Source organism: Solea solea, chromosome 6, assembly GCF_958295425.1.
Source record: "Solea solea chromosome 6, fSolSol10.1, whole genome shotgun sequence".
Taxonomy (NCBI): domain Eukaryota; kingdom Metazoa; phylum Chordata; class Actinopteri; order Pleuronectiformes; family Soleidae; genus Solea; species Solea solea.
The window spans coordinates 23,818,967-23,842,352 of NC_081139.1; the positions used below are offsets into that span (position 1 = coordinate 23,818,967).

A 23,386-nucleotide genomic window follows, 5' to 3' on the forward strand; every position below is an offset into this window, starting at 1 on the left:
ATAACTGTTGTGGTTAGATTAGGATCAAGGTAAAGGTTACGTTTTGGCTTTTCATTTTGAGAGCAGTGTTTCTCAAACTTCTTCAGACCAAGGGCCAATAAACCCCTAAAAAAAAAAAAAAAAAAAAAACACTACCAGACCACCTAACTCAAAATAGCTCCAAAACAATGTCAACTTTAACAGTTTACAAGCTCCAAAAATGAACTAGTTGATTTGATATTGAAAACACATGTCGCAAGAGAAATGCCTGATAAACTGTTTGTAAACTATTTGAAAGAGACAGCAGACAGATACAATTCAACATGAGTGGGAAGAACAAGCTCTAAATGTACCAGATTACAGTTAGAACTCACATTTACATGCATAGTCCCTCGGCAGGTCACAAAAAGTAACAGTGCAAGCACACAAAAACGCTGATAAATTAAACTAAAATGAGATTATCCTTTATGAGTCCTGCACTGGGGAAATTTACAGTGTTACAGCAGCAGAAAGCAATCAAGGTAAAGGTAATACATAACAATAAACATGCACTTCACATCAATGAATATAGGATATAGAAAATTATGGATATTAAGAGAATTAAATATGCAGTATGCAGATTTATTGTGGTTTTTTGGATAGTTTGTGTGTGAATCGGCGGGAAAATAAGGCTTATATAAAGGGGGTCTCCTACCTAGAGAGAGTGGGTGACAGTTGGAAGTTGGCCGCTCTGGTTTGTGAAGCTCGAATAGTAAATGCAGTGCTATTGTTTACCTGTAACTTTTGTAAATAGATTTTCTTTCTGTATTTTTCACCACTGGGATTGAGCACAATAAATCACTGTAAACATCCGTCTTTGGGCTACTGCATCATTTTGTTGTTGGAGATTGGAGAAAAAGTCGCCACACAGTCCTCTGTACTCTGTCGTCCTCATCTCACAATTTACAGTCAAACTTAAATATTACCCAAAACACATAATAACAAATATATAAATCTGTGGTAAGAAAAAAAAAAAAAAAAAAAGTTTTCTTTCCTGAAGATTAAATGTGTCTCCAGGAGCAGCAATACCATTAGGCTATTTCTGAACGTCCATCAATAACAGATAGAGGTATCATTAGATATTTCTGATTATTTATTGATTTTCATGAGACAATATTATGACTACTAAATCCCAAGCCAGCCGTTTATTAATGTTCGATGCACAGACTGTGTCTTGGACTCAAAACACATCTACTGGATGGTTTACAAGGCCATCCGACTGAAATTGTTAATTTTCAATGACAGAGGTAACATTAATGTTTCCTTACTATTTACTGCTGGGGTGTTAGGAGACTACAGTACAGAGCCAGCTCATCTGGAAGCTGATTTGTCATCATGTTCCCTGAGAATATCAATGAACCTCCAAGAGTCGCATCTGCCATATAAAAAGGTGAGCTAATGACATCTCTACCTACAATATGTTAATATTAGTCCTGACTCAACGGCCCTTGTGAAATGTTCAGTTAAGGTGAATAATGTGACAATATTCTTTGTTGGATACTATCTTTGGTATTCTTTAACCACAATTAGGCAGTAGCAAACACAAGTTCCTCATTCTGCTACAACTTGGAATGGATGCTGCCTTGGATCTGGGAATTGTGGTAAATTAAATACTGTAAATCGAATTCATGCTAATTGATTTAGCAAATAAAGTGCTCTGTGGCACACAGTTTTAGTTAACATACTATTAGATTTGTCTAAAAAAGTGTTTTCAAATCAAGGGCAAGTGCAGAGGTGACAAACATACAGCCTACAAGAGGGTCCAATGCGGCCCACAGGAGGAATTTCGGAAAATTCCACATTATGATTAAAATCTTATCCTAATGTTCCAGATACTTGTGACTAAATGTTTTGTGCCTTTGTGGATCCACTATGATCTGTAAGTTATGTAATGCACACGTGTAAATGGTAAATTAACAAAAACATATTTTTCTCAAGAAATTTCATGTTGTTCATAATGTTTTGTAAAAGGATACATTGTAAATTGTTTACATGTTATTATGCTATTATTTTATTGGTCCAGCCCACAAATAAATGGAAGGGTTGCATCAGTAAAAGGGTCATCTGTCATTAAACAAATCTCTGCCAAATCAAATATGATCATCTGCTGTGGTGACCCCTAAAGGGGGCAAAGCCAAAAGGAAAACACAAACAATTGCGGCAAGTGTGTTTCAAAGTCTAGCAGTTGCAGTTGAGTCTTGAGAGAGATTGCCTTTGATTGTCTTACATCTGGAGTGTGATATGTTTAAAAAGCCTCACTCAGCTGAGCACATGGCTAAGGAACAGGAAATGTGTTTTAACTGGAAAAAGAAGAACTTTGTTATTCTACTGAGAATCGGCTGACAATTCTGGGTGACACAGCTCAAAAAACACGACCATGTGTCTCACACACTACCATCACATCTGCTATGGATCAGTGATAGAGTGGGTCAGAGGTTGTCCTCAGGTCTCTAGTCAAAATGCCAATGTATCTCTGGGCAAAACTTAACCCAAAAACTGCTCCTGGCAGCTGCGCTGGCAGTGTGTGAATGGGTTAGACAGCTGTGATATAAAAAAAAAAAAAAGGTGCTGCAAAGAACTCTGTGTGAACGGGTGTGACTGGTAAATGGAAATAAACTGTAGTGCAAAGTGCTGCGAGTGGTCGTAAAAGACTAGAAAAGTGCGATAACATACACGCAAACTCCAACGAGTGGTAACGGCATTGCAATTTAAAATGTTGATAATATTGTTAAAAGTAGAGCGCACATTGGGTGTAGATCTGAATATCAACATATTACTTTTATTTACACCAAATAAGATGATAGTCATTGTTTTCTGAACAATTACGATTTTATCTTCTATCACAATTTCCCCCTTTAGACTATAAACTTTTCTACCTCAGGAAATTAAGATATTATGTATTACGACGTGCTCAGGTGTTGGCAAAACAGAAAACATTTACAATATTTGTGTTACTGCTGACATTAATAAACACGATTTTTAAGAGTGGAAGCAGGAGCCAAGGGTGAGGGTTGGCGGCCCTGATCTTGTAAGGCTTGTTTTACCACTAACAGACAGTAGGGGGAGTAGCCATCACAATGACTCCAAAGCTGTTAAATCCTGCATAGTTCTGCTTTAGCTCTTTGTTTAATCACCTAAGGGACAGACAGCTGCATTGGGCCAGATTAGCTTCAGGGACATGAGCACACAAACAAAAATCCATCCTCACCAACAAAACATTTTCTTTATGCGATTCACACACTTGCTATTTCCTGATTTAGGTAAAACCGTGCAGTTTTCAGGTTTTTGTTGGTGAAAATGTGTCATTTCCATGTCAATTTGCTTGAAATAAAATTTCAAGCATCAGCCAATGTTGCTTTTCTTGTACAGTATATATTTATAAATACTGAAGATCAAAAAAAAAAGTCATAAACAAAATACCGCCTATTCTTTTGTATCATTTCAGCCACAGTAGCCAGTTGCTTGCTTGTGCACTAAAGCTGCTGCAGCAGTAAGCATGTCTATTGTGGAGCAGAAGTAATCTGGTGGCTGCTGATTGCTGCTGCGACACAAACGTTCCGTCGCCATCAGACGCGCCGCTCTGACAAATAAGAACACGTGAGCCCATTGTGGTAAAGCTTTTAAGGTAATTCAGGCTGCCAAACTGATTCCAGTACCACACTTGGTGTAGTCTCTGCAATATACTGTATATCAACATATTATCTTTATTAAGACAGTGTACTCAAGCTTTTAGTTGTACTTCTTTGTTGCCAACCCTCCCCTCATCTGTCAGCTACATTATATTTATTTAATAGATTTTCTGTTGTTTTTTGCATTTCACAAGACATTTTCCCCTAAAACATGATTCTTTAAATATATTCTGAAGAAGGTCCAAACTGGTAAATGAGCAGTCCCCTCATTTGTTCATAAGAACGCCTCTACAGTTGGAAGCCATTGGAATTGTGTTTGGTGGGTTTTTTTTGGCAGGGTCATTTCACACAAAAAAGACAACAGTAGCTTCTTGATTACAGAAAAATAAACGCCACCAGAGGAGAGGGACTCAAACTGAAGCACAGGATATTTGTGCAGAAATATTCGACTGCTGAATAAAAAAAATAAAAAAATACTGAGCAGTAGCAGAGCAGGATGTCATGACCATGTGTGCAGAGTTTGAATAAAAAATTAAAGTGGAATAAAATGGAATTAGTGAGACTGCAGAATTTAATGGAGTATTCCTCCACCCTTTCCCTATAGCATTTCAGGGGATCATGGTGGCTTTCACATAGAGAATTAGTCCTAGGTCCATGTGTCTTCAATACCTGTTCTTCTGTAAGAAAGACAAATAAGAAAGACACTGTGCTGTTTTTAACTTCCCATCCGATCAATCACTTTACATCTAAATGTAGCCAAACAAAAAAAGAGAGACAATAGAAAAAAAAAAACTGTAAGTGGTAAATGTGAGGAAATAATATAACAAGTCTTATTTTAGACAAAGAAAATGCCGCACGGCTGCAGCCACTGCTCGTTGAAAAGTAAAACAATACGTGCTTTCATGTCAGAGTCTCCAATAATAACACCAGGAAAAATTGCCAGAGTTACGTCAGTCAGGCGTCTGAATACTCACATAATGTAGTGACAAAGTCGCTGAGTTGGCAACACTGAAACACACACTAGTTCACAAGTAAGTGTGAATTCACAGGCTGCTTTGACACTCGACAGCTCAGTACATGGAAAAGTCATCCAATAAAGCAGAGGTATCCAAAAACTCTCAGGCAAAGGGCTAAAACCTGAACAGCAAAACTGGGTCATTACCTAGAAACTATCACAAAAAGAAAAGGAACTCACTGTACACTGACTGAGTACAGCACACGACTTCAAGGCACAAGTGAATGAGGGGTTAACAAGACACAGGTGTGGCTAATTAATGCAGATGATCAGCGCAGGTGAGGGAGACACAGACAGGAAGTGAAGTGACCTGACATGAGAGCTAGCAAGTGAATACAAAATAAAACAGGAAATAGCTAAAAAAAAAATGCAACAAAAGAAAACAACTTTACTTTTTTTTATTTTTGTTTGGTCAATCATTTATTTGCTGTAACAATGCTTCTTGTCAAACTAATGTAACAAATCTTAAGTTTAGGCAAGATATATATATTTGTTTATGTCAAAGCAATTACACACTTATTTACACATAAATATAACTCAGCTTAAGCTTAAACACACTGAAACTTGCAACAACAAACAACAAAATGCCCTTAAAACGAAAGACCATGAATAACAATAGAGTTCACATGCCCCCATCCCAACATTGAAGCTGTAATTATTCTCTACTCCCCACTGATGAGGTGAGAGCATGTACAGACGCCAGACATCGACACTTCATTCTGCAGTCACGTAAAAACACATTACATGTGAAATGGCTGGCTGGGACTGGAGTGAATGAGGAGACTTTTGGCATCGTCCCTCTGTCAGCTTGCGTGTCTGTTTGTGCTTTTAACACACAGCGTGTGAACACACACATTGGCTCAGCTTTGAGTCCCTGTAACTAAATTGCAGGAACAAACTTGAAACAACAACAAATGGCTCAGATCTGGCATCTCCTCTCTCTGTGTGGAAATCGTTAGCCTAATCTGATCATCTGTGGGAAATCACAACATTAACCCAGGGGTTCGAGTGAGCCATGTCAGTGTTTATATCAGTTTCTTAAGCTATAAATCCAGTACTTGAGTAAGTACAGGCTAGCAAATCAAATATTCTTTGCTTTTATTCCTATATTTCTGCAAGTGAATAAGTGGTGGCTTTGATTTGAGATTATTTTAATCACTGATTTATTTGTTAATGGTAATTTGGTGACATTTTTAATGAAAAGAGAGCTCATAAACAATGTCAAGGTTGGCTTGGATATTGTGTGTAATATGTTGTTTGCACTGTGCTTGTGCTTGAATAACAATTATCCTTTGCGTCTAAGGAGGTATTATACAATAGGGATTTTAAATTAAAATCTGTTGTTTTCACATTTACAGTTATATACTCTTATAATAGCTAAGCTTTGGCCCCGCTGTCTAAGTATTAAATTATAAAAAACATTAACTAATTTCATTACTTTCTCACATAGTCACATAAGTCACATAAGTGTTTATCTACAAACTAATCTCAACTTCTGAGAGAGAGCGCGCGGGAGGGTGGGGGTTGAGTCCGCAGGTGGTGAAGATGTTTGGGGACGATGAGCGACGGTGTGTCTTTATCCCATCTTTAATTTAAATGTCTCATGCTTCTGTGGTGCAGGAAAAACAAGAGACTCAGAATAGAAGATTGATGCTGATGTGTGAGTCACACGGCTGGGGCATCATGCAACGGGGTAAATAGTAGATTTACAGTTTATATGTCGTGCTATATCTATTGACTCTGCTGCCGGTGTTGGTTTATTCAAAAATCATATCAGATGTTGTCATGTGTTATATTTGAAGTATGAACAGAATAAGATGAACCCACTGGGGGGCAATAATGAGGATTTTCATCAGCCAGCTTTACACCTGGAATGAGAATATGTTTTCTGCGATTGGATAGCACTTCATCACATGCATTTACACCTGGTATTAACATGTGTCAACAGTGTCCACATCAAGATCAGATTGCTATCCGACCCCCCTTACATCACCTACCTCTTCTTCTGCAATGATCTCCAGCAGCATTTACACCTCTGTTCAATGTGGTCACAGTGCATCTCCGACAACCTAGAATTAGGAGCAGTGGGCTGCCACACTGAGTAGCACCCACGGAGCAATGGGGGTTGGGTACCTTGCTCAGGGGTACCCCAGCCCTTTTGACCTGGTGGGGACTTGAACCGGCGATCCTCCGGTTACAAGCCAAGTTCCCTTTCCACAGGCTGCTCCAAAACTAGTTCCCTGACCGGGAATCGAACCCGGGCCACGGCGGTGAGAGCGCCGAATCCTAACCACTAGACCACCAGGGAAGTGCTGAAGTGGTTAGGCAGATCAGATAACAATCTGTCCTCAGATGGTCAGGCAAGTGGTCCAATTGCAACCCGATCACAGAAAATGCGTTTTAATGCCAGGTATAAAGGGGGCCGTATATAGCTGCTTTAACTGAGGACTGATTGCCTGTTCGCAGGCATTTAGAAACCACTTCTGAATGTGGTTTTTGTGATCAGATCACATTCACGTTCAGACTTAGAGGTTCCCACACATAGAATGATTGTCATCATCAGGTCTGAAGAGGGTCTAACTTGAAGACACAGAGACTAATGGCGTGTTTCCACCGGCTCTACTCTCCTCACCTCGCCACGGCACGGTTAAGTTGCGTTTCCACCAGCATAGTACCTAGTACCAGGTACTTTTTTTAGTACCTGCTCTGGCGAGGTTCCAAGCACGCTGAGTAGGTACTACGCGTTGCCAGACTGCTGGCCACTGAGTGCCGTCACAGGAAGAGACGTCCGACACAGGAATCTAGCCGAACTGTAGATCAGTCAAAACTACTTAACAATGCTAAAAATGTGGGTTAAACTCCAACAACTACCAGAGAAATGTCTAAAATCTAAAAGTATTGTAGGAGTCTGTGGTCTGGTCATGGAGGAAGTACTGAACAGATATTTTTAATTAACTGATTCTTATGATTTGATTCAGTTACACTGAAAACAACTGCTTTACAAGTGACTAGTCACTCGTGTGTGTGTGTGTGTGTCGCATGTAAAATGAAGTCACGCAGTTTCACGCAGCCGTGTAATGTTGACTCCGCCCACGTTGAGTAGGTACTATTTTTGTAGTGGAGATGCAACCGAAACTGTGCCGTGCTCTGCCAAGGCGAGGAGGGACCATAATGTAAAAGGTGCATAACTAGTGCTTCTATGTTGTGATATTTGAGTAGAATTGTTAAGGATGTAATAAGGCAATTGATAATTTGATAATTGGCAAGATTTCTAGCCTTTTCAGCAATTGTGGGGGCCTTCGGATGCGTAAGTTAACGGACCATTTCAACACACAGCCATATATAAAGAACTGTGTGGGAGTTACAACCCTTTAAACACATAGGTCACATATTTTCCAAAGCAAATCTGTGTTAAATCCAAGCAGTTCATCATTAATAGATTTATAGACCGTCCGTGACCTGACAACTTTTACCATTTATTTAGCATTTCATTAAAATGTGTGTGCGTGTGCACACTGATATATGACATGCACCTCACTGAAAGCAGCTAAACCTATTCACAGCTGCTGAAACACCTCCCACTGAGGCATAATCGCTGTTTTAATATAATCTCAATGGGGTAAAGACAAGCATTAATAAGCTCTGAGAACATGCACATTATTGAGGTATTAAGCAATACAGCAGCCTGCTGTTACTGTTAACAACATAGGTGCAGCAAGTATACAGCTCAAGGAAAACAACATTACATATGTGAAATGGACTTGACAGTCATTTCAAAGCATGAAAATGATCATGCAAATGAAAAAAAAATCTCTTTTGACAGCAAAGTGAATCTGCCTCTGCTGTAGATTTCTAACATCTAATGGGTTAAGTTTGAACACATGTTGAATTTACTACACAGTAATAACTGCTTTATTTGTCTTAATAATCAAATCAAACATCGTTTTTGTCTCATCTCTTTCTTCCTCACACTGTCATGTGTGTGTGTCGTGTGTCCTCATTTATCCTGGTAGTAAAATCCATCCTGAAGATTGTGCAGCATGGAGAAAAGTTCAAGTCGTTTTCATGCTGTGGAGAGTGAAACGTTGACTTTAAGTAAGTTTAATGGCAATCTGCTCTTTTGACTGTAAGATGTCTTACATTGAAACAGTGAAGCTCACTTTTGGGAATTTAAACAGTTCAAAATAAATTCCATTTATATTATTTTCTAAAAAAAAACAGCCAAAAGCAGCTTTTCGGGAGTTCAAGGACAGTGTGTTGACATTCAGTGACGTAGTCTCTGTATATTTGTTAATCACAACATGCGCTTTTCCTTCAAGTTCAGTAAAGATAATGATAACTTTATATAACTTCATATGAACTATACGGTGGATTCACATTTAAACTGTTCTGTATCTGTTCCATCCTCAACACGGGTAAAAGATGTTATAGTGATAATTGGACACACAGTGGGAGTAAATAAAGCACATTTCTGTGAAAAACAACTGCAGCTCTTAACTGATATTGACCTGCGAGTCAGATATGTCATGAAGCTGTTAAATGGTAAACAAATGGCATTATGTTAACGACACTACATAAATAATGCGGGGAATGGTAAGCTGGCGTCTCAGATAATTATCGCTATGGATATATTTTGATAACCTGATGTTTACAGGTGTGATTCAGTGTTGTTATCTTGTCATCACAGACCAGGTTTTAGTCTCCTGGTGGACCTGGTCCTTATGAGGCAGAACCTCATTTCTGAGGAACTGGTTGTGTTTTGGCTGTTCAAATGAATGGAAGTGATCTCTTTTGTGTAACGACAGACAGAATGGACAGCAGCATCCTGCTAGTAAAGTTAGACACCTGCAAACAAGTTGGAGTATGTCTGAAAAGACAGAACAGGGTTCCCACACCTTGGTTGACATCAAATTCAAGGACTTTTCAATGCCTTTCCAGGACCAATTCCCTCAAATTCAAGAGCCCAATGTGCTGCCACAGCTTAAGATGGGAACTTGTAAGAACTTTATTGATTTGCAGCACACTCTGCATCTGGCCAAGCGATTGTCCTTGGGCTCTTGGTCAAAGTCAGCCTTTGTAAGCCAGAGATCTTAGAATTTGCATTGTTCTGCGTGGAATCTCGAGACAGTGTGCAGTGACCACAACACTGTTAGTCATTATGACTTCACGTTTGTTCTGCGTCGGCCTCGTCGACATACATCAAGCAGTGCAGGGCACATGAGACAGTAGGTGGTGGTGAAACAAACAAGGGCACATCATCCGCGGCAGATATTCTCCTAAAAACTTCTCTCTTGCACAAACTTCAAGCACCCATGCCGATATACTTTCAGGGGCCTTGAATTTTTTTGGAACCCTGGACAAAGAAGCATCCAAGAAAAGTTTCAGAGGGAAATAAACCAAAGAAAAACTTGTTCTAAAGACTGACAGGATAAATGCTTCTTGTCCCCTCACCCGCCGCTGCACTGCAATTTCCAAGCAACCTTAATTTCCCACTCGGTTCAGTAACAAAAGATTTTTCTTTGATTTCATTAACTAACACAAAACAAATTCACGGACAAATCAGACAAATAAGAAGACTAAATTAAAAATTAACGAGCTGAGAGTGCTTCACAACAGAGCGTCTTTAACAGCCCACACATTCACAAAACACAGTGTTTTTTCTCAGCCCATTAAAAGTCAAACTCCCTCGACCTTTGCCCCCTGACCTGTGACTACATTGAAAGTGTGTGTGTTTTAGGCTCAGCCGCAGCAGTGAGCTACTTTTGTACATAACGCATAGTTAGGTTACATCACATTGATTGTTTACCGCTTGTTTATGTGTGTATCCATTGTATCTATGTATTATTATTGTTTAGTTAACACTCAGTGTTTAGCGCAGGCCCTGATCACACCCCATATGTTCAAGTTTCCTGTAATGGACAACAATTGTTTGCTCTTATTTGGCTCTTGCCATCGGAATCCAACTTCCGCTGCCAAACTCATTTACTCCCGCCGCCGGCGCTCGTCGCCGTTGCCTTGGAAACACAAACTTGTGGTAGCGTCTCTGTTTAGAGAAAGTGAGGTAATTGATGCATTATATGCTAATCAGAAATAACAGTGTGGGTAGGATAATGTGGATGTTCACCCAGTTGGCATACCAAGCAGATGCAGATGAGTGTAAAAGCTGTCTGTTTCCTGGGCAGACATTTAATGATGAATGCCAGGCGCAGCTCTGCCTGATGGAAACGTCTGCTTCCTGCTCAGCAGACCAGCAAAGACACAGTCAATGGAATATTAAAATCATTATATCTGAGAACGGAGGGAAAAATGAGAGTACTGGAGGCGGGAAATGGTGCTGCCGTGATTGTACAAAAAAAAAAGAGAAGTCTCCGATGCTTCAGTGGTCATCGCTGATATTCCCAGTGCAGATAAAAAAGCCTATTTATGGTGGACAATGAGACACTCCAGAGAAAAAGATGATGACTTTAATTGACTGAGAGGTCATAATAGTGGAGCATATGCACATAGTGGAGGAGCCATCACAGTAAAATACATCACTTTTATGTCATCGTGCGGGTGATGGCGTTAATGGCTGAATAAAGGTTCCCATTTTGTGTTGCTTCTCTTTGTTGTTGTTGTTGTTGTTGTTGTTTTTTACCTATTCTCAAAAGGCTGGTCCTAATGAGCACCGCTCCACACCAAGAACATACACCAGTGGCTGTTGATACAGTCGCAATCATTTGGGCTCCTGAGAGCTGACAGGGGAGAAAAGAGATAAAAATGAGATGAAACTGAATTGTGCTGTATTGAATTATTTAGTGCAGGGGCTTGACTTCTTGCTCATTTAGAGAGATTAAGCGATGTGGCAAATCACCGTTGTCAATCTTTTACAGTTCTGAGCCGAATAACTATGTATAAATCAGGTTTCATATCTCCGAGGGGAACTATCCTTTATGAGGGTCCTCGTTTCTTCTCTCCCCAGCACAATACATCTTTTCTTTTCTTTTCTTTTTTGACAAAATAAAAAAAAACATGCATTTGCTACTCAATGGCCATTGTGTTGCATTCTCCTCTGAGACCTTATCTCTCCCATTCAAATTCTGCCCCAACAGCAACTTCTGAATCAAGTCTCACTCACACGTGCGGAAGCTGCACATAATGAAAAAATACAATCATCGCCCACTAGGTAGTTTACCTAATAAGGTATCTAGTGTTGTCTCCTGTCGCTGTAGTGCTTGTGCTTCACGGATCGGTATGTTGTGTGTTCATTCAGTGCTTGAATTTTAGCAAATTGGTTCCTGGAAAGCCCTTGAGTTGGATATAAACCCAGGTGTGGGAACACTGTTTGCATCCAGGGTTTTTCACAACTTCTCAACTGCAAGGTGTTGAACTCCCAGTTCCGATTCCCGATGTAAATGGAATGCAGCGTAAAGTCTGCCAGTCGCTGATACACGGTAGCGATTCATTCCTGCTTCCATCTGTTGTTGTACTAATGTCTGCTTCTTGCACTCAGTCGAGAAATGCTGTGACTTCCTCATCGGTCCACACTTTACTTCTCACATTCTCTGGTAGTTTCAGTCTCGGGTTGTTTTTTTTGTCTTTTGTAACATCGTACGAGAAATTCAACCATATGTCCTTTCTTCTCTTTCTTCCTAAGGCCCTCATTTCTCCTGCTTTTCTCTCGTGTCGTCCTCCGCGTTCACATCCAGGTAGATCAACCTGACCTCCGTACCTCCTCACCAAAGAGAGGAGTCGGATTTTATCTCTTCTTACTATTCTCCTCTTGTGTTTGGTTCTCTTCCCAGTTCATCCCGCCCTAATATTTTCATCTAGTTTAGATTCTCATTTTTAGATCTCATTTTCACCGGTGAAAAAGGGTCTTTGCGAACATTGGACAAACAGTTAAACAAATAGTAGCAGTGTCATTATTCATTATTATTATTTCATTGATTTATTTTCTCTTGTTCCGTCACGTTTCTTTATGTATGTAAACTTCTTTAAACTAAATATAAAACAAATGATATATCATTTATGACTCCATGCATATGTGTTAGAAGGTTCAGTAGAAGAGTATTTTACTCTGAACCAAATTGGTGGGCACAGTCTCCATCTCGGTAGCCAAGCAGCTCATTTGACTAAAAACAGCATGCATTAAAGACGTACTAGTTTAATAAAAAAATAGCTTATCTTTGAAAACACACACTCCTGTTGCAGCAGGAAACCGAGGCCGACACGTGATCTTATTTTTGAGATAAAAGGAGAAAAAGAGGGAATCCTCACACGGTCTTATTTGACCCACAGAAGTCAAACACTCACAGGACGGTAATGTGTGCTCTTGGAGGCTGCGGCGGACTCTCTGAAGTGACACGGGCCTTCAGAGCAAACACAGAGAATGGCTTGATTCACTCAGTTTGTGAGTTGTGTGATTACTGCAAAACTTGATTCAAACTCTCACCAAAAACTTCATATGAATAGCAATTAAACACAAGGGGTGACCTCACTGATGCCAAATGTCAATGAGGCACAGTGTGTCAAACACAGCGTCTGATTGGAGATGATAACTGCTGCGTAAAAAAAAAACACTCTTTTCACTCTGTTCAACACGAGCAGCAAGTGGCCTGGAAATGAAAACTAATGAGCAATTACACCACCAATGAACTTCTATTAATGTCTGTTTTCTCAGTGTTCTCCAGCTGAATCCTAATTTATACTTATTTAATCAATCTGAATAAACACGACACTTGTTTTTAGTCCCCTAATCTTTCATTGTGTTCAACGTGAGGCCCAGAGAAGGCACTTTTGCATTCTGATTTCTCATCATGCATCATTTCCCCACTCCTCAAAGACTGTAAATACAGTGTACGCAGACAGACACAAGCCTATTCCTCCATTATCATGTTTACTTGCACATTCATAAATACTTGATTTGCAGGCGGCTTCTATTATGAGCCTCCCGACCATATTTCTGCCATATTCGGATTCTTTACAAAAGTTGCTCTCTGCTTGAACCGACTGCTTCTGATGTAATGTTACACGGGGCAACAGCACAGGAGAGATGCTTCAAATTTCCAACAATACCACCGGTTATGCACACGCCCGTCTTCTCCGGTCGACAGCCACACTACAGTGCAGGGTAAGCATGTTTGCATTGCTTTGATAATGAAACTGTAATCAATGGACAGCGGGGTAAACGGAAGGTTACTCTTGTTTTGTGATGAATTTATTTTGTGTGGATATTGAATAAAGTGTGTAGCTCTCTCACTCAGAGCTCAACGTGATGTTCACTTGCCTCAAGCACAAGTTGTTCAAGAATCAGTGCCGGACCAAGATTTTATGGGGTCCTGGGCAGAATTTGATTTGTGGGGCCCCCCCATCCCACAATATTATTGATACAAATGTAACTCTATCCATTGCATCAATTATAGTTGTTAGTTATCTTTAACGAGAGATTTGCACCTTCATATTCAAATGAAAGCAAATTAAAGTGTATACAGAGCACAGCAGACATTGCATTTGCTGTAAACAAGTGAACCATTTTTAACATTGGGTTTTAAACTTAGAACAGATTTGCGCTCTAAATTTTGTGATTTTCAACTTCAAAATACAACAAAATAACTTAACATTAGATTTGAGATAGATTTCTTAAATATGTTAAATTGTTGTTTTTTTGAACCCCAAACCCTATAGGGAGCTAAGGGGCCCCAAAACAGGCACTTAGTTTGCTTATGCCTTTGGCTGGCTGTGTGTTATGAAGTCTGAAGAAGGGCTTGGGCCTAAGATATCAAGTGGTCACATATGAAGAGCACATCGGCAGCGGGAAATATTTTTCTTCCAGCACTTTCAGTGACCCATGCCTATTTTTGGGGTGATTTTCAAAAACTTTCTCAAATTCACAAACTTTCGAGGATTTCAAGGAGGTGATGGAAGAACCAGCCAATGGCAAACATGTAAATGCAGCAACTGTTTGAGCAGAGAGTCAGTGAATACGACAATGTAAGACTTCAATACTTGATCAGCAAATAACATGACAAGATATCCATATACACTGGTTTCACCTGTTTAGTTGCACTTTAAAATAAGAATAATAATCTGATTGCCCCTCCCACAGGACTGCATTTTCATTAACCGGTGTGAATAAGTGTGATCGTTCTAATTGTTGTTTATGGAAACTGGTCTGACCCAAAAAGTACAAGTTTTTAAAAGAGCACTAGCACCACCTGCTGCTCCTCACCTGTAATAACATGCATTGTGTGCACATTTAGTCAATATATACTGCATTTACTACCATTTGGCGTCTTCACAACCAGACAGTGGATTGCAATTTACTGAGCCACACATAAGGCCTGGATGCTGACACAGCTCTCTGCTGTGCACGAGGAAACATTTGAGCAAAACTGAGTGATTGTCAAAGCTGCTCATTGTGTGTGTTTTATCATCAGTCTGTGTCGACTGTCATCAGCTGCAACAGTCACAGATATGAGGAGCCATCTGAAGGCATCACGAGAGAATAAAGTCAAGCACCATCTGCAATATTAATGGGGCAATTATGCAAATGACATTCCAGCTTTCATCGCTCAGAAAATAGGGATCTTCTTTGCCACACAGTTGTTAAGATGTTTTCCTTTTCTGTTGCTTCACAAATATCCACACTAAATCAGAGGTGATAATGCTGGAGGCTAATACATGTGTGAAGGCTGGGCTGAAAACCTGCTGCTCAGTTATCAAAACCCCAAACATTCATTCCTACAGAGATAATCTGTGCCGTGGCTCATTCTGTCAGGGGAAAACTAATTCCTGCTGCCACACTTTAAATCCACAAAACACAAGGGACTCTCCCCAGGGACAGGTGTTTTTATGGTGTTCTGAATGGTTTGATACATGAAGACAGCGCGAGGATGTCAGCAATCTTTATAGAGTCGTTTTTTTTTTTAGTTCTAGGCACCAAAACGTAAGCATGCAAAAGCAGGTGAAACTGTCAGGATGCAGAAAAAAAAGCAGCTTTTGCTTTTACAGTGCAATGCTGCTCTCTAGTGTTTAAAACTGGGAATAAGGGGAAGTATATCACTTTAAGTTCAAAGAAGCCTCTAATCATGTACGTTTTGAACCTCATGTTGACCCTCCACAGGAAGTTCAGAAAACAGGTCAACTACACATTAGTGAAATTTTAATGTATTAGTAAATTGTTATTTCAGGACAGAGGCCGTGTTCATATTGTATAGAGCTGAAACGATTAATCGATTACTAAATTAATCGACATCTATTTTGATAATCGATTAGAAGCTTTTTTCATGATTAAAACAAGATTTCTGATTGTTTAAGCTTCTTAAAGTGAATATTTTCTTCATTTCTTTGCTCTGGATAACAAATACATTAAAAGTCAATCATTTTGGTTTGAGGACAGACATTTGAGACCATTTCCAGGTCTGACGAAACACCGATTAACATTTATGGTTTTCTGATATTTAATGGACCAAACGATTCGAGAAAATAGATAGATCAATTATGAAAATAAGTGTTAGTTGCAGCTCTAATATTGTATGCTCTCCAAACAGGGAAGACAGTACTTTCTAATTGCGCATTTCCACTGGCTCTACACGGCACAGCACAGCACCAATAGGTTGCATCTCTACTACAAAAAGTACCTATTTAACATGTGTATTGCAGAGCTATACGTTTCGAGTAGTATGACAAAGTGGACTTTTAAGCACAATTTAGCAGTGGTTTTGAAGCCAGTGGGTCACAGGAAAGATTTTTTGAAAAAAATTAATCCACAACATTAAAGCAGCTCTAATATGCACACCAAGCCTCATTTGACATTTGTACACTCATGAATATTTATATTCATAAATAGCACAAATAGAATTGCTGTACCAACATGACAAGATCAAAACCCATGAGGGAAAAAATAGTTGACAAGAAGATGAGACAAAAAGTTAAACTCAGAATTTATTTACAGAAGTACAATAACGGCTTCAAAGGCACAGTTACAAGCATCCGTTTGCATGCTAACCTGCACAGAGAAAAAAAACATTAAGCTGCTTACATAAAGCTTCAGACAAAGTATAACATTTTTTTTAAAAAACTGTACACAAAAATAAAGTCTCAACGCTCGTTCTTTACTCGGCCTCCTGTTTCTTTTTTTTCTTTTTCTTCTCAGTCACAGGTGTGTCAGGTGTCTCTTCTGCCGGCTCCACTTCACTCTTTCGTTTCTTTTTCTTCTTGGCTGGAGTGTCAGTTTGCTCCGCAACATCGTCTGTGGCAGCCACTTCCTCCGCCTCCTCTGCCTTGATTTTTCGTTTCTTCTTTTTGCCTGGAGTATCTAGCGCTCCGTTCTCCTCGGCAGGGATTTCCTCTACCTCCATTTCCTCAACCTTTCCCTTTTTCTTCTTGGTTGCATCTGCTTCACCCTCCTCCACCTGCAAGAGGAGGACATATGCAGTTTAATTTGCTGTGTAAGGTTTAGAAAACCAGGCAAAACAAAAAAAAAAAAAACTCCTTCAGGTTTCAGTGTCTGACTCACTTCAGTGATCAAGTCCACTGTTTAGGGCCTGCCAATGGTTCGGAGTCAGGCTGATCTAGCATGTCGTACACTGAGACTGGACCATGTGTTTGGGTCCAATCTCAAATTTAAACATGCGTGGTCTAAAACAAAACTGAGCAATAGACACTCACCTCGGCTTCACCATTGGTTTCACCGTTCGCTTGAAGTTCTTGCAACTTCTTTTCACGCTTCCTGCGCTTCTTTTCCTTCTTCTCTAGTTTACGCTTGATTTCTGCTGTAACATCAGTAGCCTTGGGAACAGAGGGGAGAAAGTGTCACTTTAAAAAACCAAAGAAAACTATGCTTTTAACACAGATGAAGCTGCATCAGGCTCATTAAATCAGTTCACCCTCATAGTAATCAGGTAAAGACTTGTCATCATTCACAGCGTCTGAGAACGTAGGGGATTAAAACACAACTATTTGATTCCAGCCTGTTACAGTTAACGAAACTCACCTCTTTCACAGCTTCTTTCATAACATCCACATTTTTCCGTGGCACGTCACCAGTTTCATAGAATGATAGACGCTCTTCCACCTGGTCACGCAGTTTGTCGCCATAGACACACGTGGGGACCTCTGCAATACAAATGATTAAAATACAAAGTTCAGAGATTTCAAAAGGCTCAACAGGATCCTAAACAAAGAGTGGCTTTGCTCAGGAAATAACTTTATCAACATCAACCTCAAGGGATGAATACTGTTGACGAAAAATGTGAACATCACTGCAATTTGTGCCACGCTGATTTTGACCGGGGCTGCGACAAATGAGGCGGACAGTCTGCCAAGACATTGTTATACTCACCAGAGAAACAATCAATACGAGAGGCAATGGTGCATTTGTTTGCCAGGTATCTGGAGATGCGGCCTTTGTTCTTGGCAGCTGCGCGTCCGATAAAGGTCGAGTGGAAGATGAGGCCATACTTGGGGGTGTTGCCGCGGGTCTTTAGAGCTCTGTGTGGAAAAAATGCCTACTTTCAAAATCAAAATAAAACGTTAAACACTTAATGCTGTTAACCAAAAAACCAACATATCCATTAAGTGTGATATGCTGTCTCATAGTACAGCTATGGGTGAATTCAGATAGGAGAGCCATTAAGAAGCTCCAAATGTGCTACCTCAGTGCTGTGGGTGGCTGCTCAGACTGTGGGGGTGCATTCGGGAGAGAGGAATCACTCCAGAGAAAACTTAAGTTGTGTCTTCTCCAGTCACCCTGCTCTGCTCCAGCCCAGCCCTGCCATCACTGCAACCACCTGTTTCCCCAGCAGGGAGGGGGTGCCCCAGTACCTGAACAGGGCCTTCTCTGCTCCCAGGATCTGGACTGTGGAGGCAGGATACTTGGCCAGGTTGGTCAAACTGCCAGCATGGGAGATCAGACGAGCACCCACCTATGGAAAAAAAAGTTTTCAGTCTAGGGTATGGGGGTTTTGTCGTTGAAATTGATAAGCTGTATTGAGGACCATCAGAACCGGATTGTTTTCAACACAAAAGATTCAGGGGATTGACAGATTTGGTATAACATCATTGTCCCATGCTGGTATGTTAACGCTACTGTAGGGCTGCAAAAATGTATCAGGTACTAAATTAATCAACTGTTATCTGTTGAGCAAACATTGATTGCAGCCCTACACGACAGACTACCGTCTCTACTCACCACGTCTCCAATTAGGGCTGCCAGGTTTGGAGCCACTTGGCTCATCTTGGAACGCAAGTATTCCTGCAGTTCCAGACGATATGCTGCCAGCGACACCACGCGATTGGAGAACCGCTCTATGTTGATCAAGTCAATGGGCGAGATGTCCATACCTGGAGAGCAGATCAGAGGGATATTAACACACAAATCTGTGCTACGTTTGTTATTTAAAAAGCAAACATGTGGTTGTTTCTCCCGACAGGATCCGCAGTTAGGTTTTGTGCCTTCACTACAGGTTTATGAGAGAGATAATCTGCCCCCCTGTGTTAGTCACCAAGGACAATTAATAGTCCAGGGTGGGCAAAAAAGGGGCATCATGTGAAAAAAGTGATTTTCAAAAAAACATACAGTTTCAAAAGTATAAGTATTTACTATGTTGACACCTAGAGTTAAAAAACAATGCTTGCTGACCCATGGAAGATCGCGATGCATCCAAGATGGCCTGAGCCTTGGCGCTGTCCATCACCACCTCCTCCAGGCTCTCCAGACTCTCCTCTGACAGCTCCTTCCTGTTTCCGATGAGCTGAGCCATGCGACAGTACATTGAGTTGTCGGACACGATCTTGATGAGCTCTGGAAAGTGGTAGCCATACCATTCCCTGCAGACACAAGATTGAATAAATCAGGGAAGGAAAAACACCTGGGGGGGCCAACTTCTAACATAAGCTAGACACCAGTGTTGCACCACATGGCAAGCACTGGCAGAGCAGATTTGTAAGGAGACAACAATATCCCTGTAATTTCTATACAGCCAGGACTTTGCAGGTGCATTACCCGTGGTTTAATTAAAGAATTTCAAACAATTTAACTAGACAGATCAAAAAACCAGCCTGTGAACTTATAATTAAAATAATTTGCAGTGGTGTGATGTAGGGAACCATACCGAACACGCATGGAGAAAGTGTTGATGTCCTTGTCCAGCTGATCCAACAAAGCAATGGACTGGATGATCATGTTGTCAGCCCTGTTGACGTTAAACTTCACCTTAGCTCTGGAGTAGCTATGGCCAAGACCCAGCTGTGCCTTGGAGGCGGCCAGGCCGGTAAGACCCTTCACCAGAGAGTGGAAGTGCAGGCGCAAACCTGACAGAAGACACAGGCAACACAAGGGTTTTTGGGCATGAGTGAGAATGGAGGACGTGAATATTGTGTGACCAGATGCTGTTCAGATTTTCAGTATGAACCTTCATGAGTTTCAGGGTCAAAAGATTACATCAAAACAGGCCACTTTAATTCGAAATAGTCTGACAGTGCTTCTCACCTCTAGTTATTTCTGCCACCACGCCACCTGTCTGGATGGAAAGGCTAAATTCTTCTTGTAAAGATGCTCCTATCTTTGCATCCGAAACCCCCAATACAGCTTTCTTCTTTCCAGAGAGAGGGAGGTTTGTTTGGAGGAACAACTTCAGGTCAGCATGCACCACACCTGCAGGCAAAGGGAGGATTCTCTTAGTTCAATGCAGACTTCATAAAACATTTTGGAAGATGTAGCTTTGATTTGTCATGTAATGCATCAGGTTCTTCATGGTCCATCGATTGTGGCTTACTATGCCATCACACATATGTAACACTTGCTTTGAATGTGATTTAATGATTTGGTCTAACTAGTTGTGTTTCACAACTGAACCATTGAAAACCACACTTGACCAATCCAATCAGCTAAAATGTCTTCAATTTAAGAAATATATCTATCCATAAATTTAGGGCTGCAGTGATTCTTAAACTACTAAATTAATCAACAATTTTTTTACTGATTAATTGATTTGGGTGTTTTATTTTTAATTGAAAAAGTTCTGATTTTTTTTAATTTCTTACATGTGAATATGTTCTGGGTTCTTTGCACCATATAACAAAGAACTCATCAAAACTGAAAAATTTCAGTTTTTGGACAACACATTTGAGAACGTCATCACCTCCAACACTTTGAGAAACCCAATTAAATCGAATAAGAAAATAACCCTTATTTGCAGCTCTGAACTGAATTATGACTTGCTTTAAAAGTCAAACACAGCTGAATAACCACCAACTAAATAGTCCACCACTCCTTGGGAACAAGTATGCTAAAGTGCTCAGTTCATACTTCAACCAGCTTTCCTCAGATGTTCAGGGTTTATATTAAGGTGTCAGCACATACAATCAGTGGATTGACAGATTTGAAAACATCATTACAACTGAGGAAAGTCTTAACTGGGCATGGGGAAATGATAGGGGTGGAGCTAAAACTCACCTTCAGAAATTGCATTGATGTTCTCCAAAGCACCCTGGGCAGACTTGAAGGGAAAGAAGGCAGCCAGGCTAACCATGCTGTTGAACTTCCCGATGCTCAGAACACTCTGCTCCACCTGAAACATGCAGGGTACAGCTTATTCAAGTCAGGAAAAATCCAAAAGATCCTTCAAGCATGTTCAACTGAAGACAGAGGACCCACCTGTGGTAGCAGCATGCCAATCTCTTCAACCTCCTTAACAGCGAACAGCGCATATCCTGCCGCATGTTCAAACAACACATGTAGCAACACCTGTGAGGGGTAAACATTTAAAACGGTTAACCAACAAGCCTTGTAAGTTTCTAATAGGTTCTCTAAACATGCATTACATATTCAAAGCTACAATAATTAAATACACGCCACGACAATTCTGTCCATAATAATTTACAACACCGTGTCCAGTATACTAATGTGACGTTACAGTTTACATCCGTCACGAGTTCGAGAACGGGTTGTTTGTTGGCTGACTATTTGCTAAAGCTGCAGCTAGGCCTCAGAATGTTGTTCCACGTCAATATTTAAGGATGGGTCAGTTTCACCGCGTTTGTAAAAGTTTTAACTTCGTACATGTAAATATTACTGCTTCAAATCCTTGAAAATTACAAATGGGCATTTAAGAAATGTTACGATACAATGCAGTACAGAACAGTCAGAGACAAATGTAATCGAATCATGAGACCAGTGAAAATACACATGAATCACTGCTGGAAATTAAATAACGGATTTTTATTTGTTATTAAGTCTAACTCTTTATACAATAATACCTAAACAAAAAGCAAATAGTTTATCAACGACTTCAGAATGAAGTGACACGTGTTTCCCAAGTTCCACGTGGTGCATACAGGCGAGCCGTACATTTGATAGCATATATTAATTTTCAATTAGACATACGGTTTTGTGTTACGTTGACTTTTCACAGTCTAATGTGCCGTGTAGATTTCCCATAACTTTAACACAGCCACGTGGTGGCCAGGGTGAACCCACGTGTTGACACGGGCCTGTGCGCAATCGTGCTTACGAGCTAACGTAAGCTAGCAGCCCAGCTAAAGTTGGCTCCAAGTTAGCGTTCAAATGCTTATAGAAAAAGTTGTTTAAAGTCACTAGATTTCATCAGTACGAATTTGATTAAAACAAATATTCATGCTTCGTTTAAGTATCGGCAGCGTATAAAATGTCTAGTAAAGTCGCCTTCCAGCTAGTGTTAGCCAAATGGGTGGCTAACCAGCCCGCGCATGAGGCCTCACATACGCACACACTGAACACCCCTAAAATAGTATTTTCTGTTCTAATATCGTAGTTGACTAATAAAATTCAGTTGCATAAAACAGGGACAACGTCTATGGGTACATCCACGCAACGAACACGACATTGCTTACCATGATGGCTAAATCTGTGCAGCAGCGCACGTCTGCACTGCAGCCTCCTCTCCGGGGTAAAGACGGCACACACACGTTTCAGTCTGATATCAGCCAACAGTGGCATGACCCAAATACCGCGAGACCAGCGTCACACTGCGAGATCTGACCGCAGCAGGAAGCCGCCATCTGCTGGATAAATAGGGGGAATGCTCATGTATATTTTTCTTTCTCGAAAAGGACTAAAAGTGTTCTAATTATTCTTTGCCCTGACTGTGGCAGTAATACAGCAAAGTTAATATATTTTCCAGATCATTGTTGCTTTGGATTATTTAATTCACACACCAACATTTAATCATTTGTAGGGCTTCAACGATTATCAAATTAATCGATTATTAATTGATTACTAGATTAATCATAAACTATTTATTTAATTAATTGGTTTGAGTGTTGCATTGCATGAATGCATTTCAATAATTAAAACAAGCTTTCAGATTTTCCACAATTTTAAATGTGAATGTTAAATAATGAATACATTTTTATTTTGGTTTATTTGCTGAACTGAATCATTAGTTGATGTTGATTAGTGTGAAAAACACACTTATCATCATATTTCCATTAATAAGCTGTTCTTAATTGTTTATATGTACATCTATCTATCTATCTATCTATCTATCTGTCTGTATGTCTGTCTGTCTGTCTGTCTATCTATCTAGCTATCTATCTAGCTATCTATTTATCTATCTATTTACTTACTAATCTATTACATTGTATGTTCATATATTGGCAGGGTTTGATAAAAACTGGTAAATAAGCAAGGCATAAACATCACAATCACATCAGATATCACAATACATTTATGTACATACTGTATGTCTCCATATGGCATAAC

General features: G+C 40.1%; 1 protein-coding gene and 3 non-coding genes across 4 annotated transcripts; all 4 read right to left on the reverse strand.

Annotated features, from left to right (window-relative positions):
* Positions 1–6,898: 6,898 nt before the first annotated feature.
* Positions 6,899–6,970, reverse strand: trnae-cuc (transfer RNA glutamic acid (anticodon CUC)). Its single transcript has one exon. It is a non-coding gene; the product is annotated as a tRNA-Glu (tRNA).
* Positions 6,971–16,569: 9,599 nt separating this feature from the next.
* Positions 16,570–22,636, reverse strand: nop56 (NOP56 ribonucleoprotein homolog). The gene is made up of 12 exons (XM_058632695.1): positions 22,516–22,636; positions 21,302–21,391; positions 21,101–21,215; positions 20,135–20,299; positions 19,758–19,956; positions 19,286–19,473; positions 18,836–18,987; positions 18,469–18,569; positions 17,987–18,135; positions 17,639–17,760; positions 17,314–17,433; positions 16,570–17,057 (listed from the first exon to the last, which is right to left on the reverse strand). Exons 1-12 carry the CDS (start codon positions 22,516–22,518, stop codon positions 16,758–16,760), a joined length of 1,704 nt encoding a protein of 567 aa, XP_058488678.1. The 5' UTR covers positions 22,519–22,636; the 3' UTR covers positions 16,570–16,757.
* LOC131461923 (small nucleolar RNA SNORD57) lies at positions 17,506–17,569 on the reverse strand. The gene has a single exon (XR_009240828.1). It is a non-coding gene; the product is annotated as a small nucleolar RNA SNORD57 (small nucleolar RNA).
* On the reverse strand, positions 19,059–19,178 carry LOC131461926 (small nucleolar RNA SNORA26). The gene has a single exon (XR_009240831.1). It is a non-coding gene; the product is annotated as a small nucleolar RNA SNORA26 (small nucleolar RNA).
* Positions 22,637–23,386: the final 750 nt, after the last annotated feature.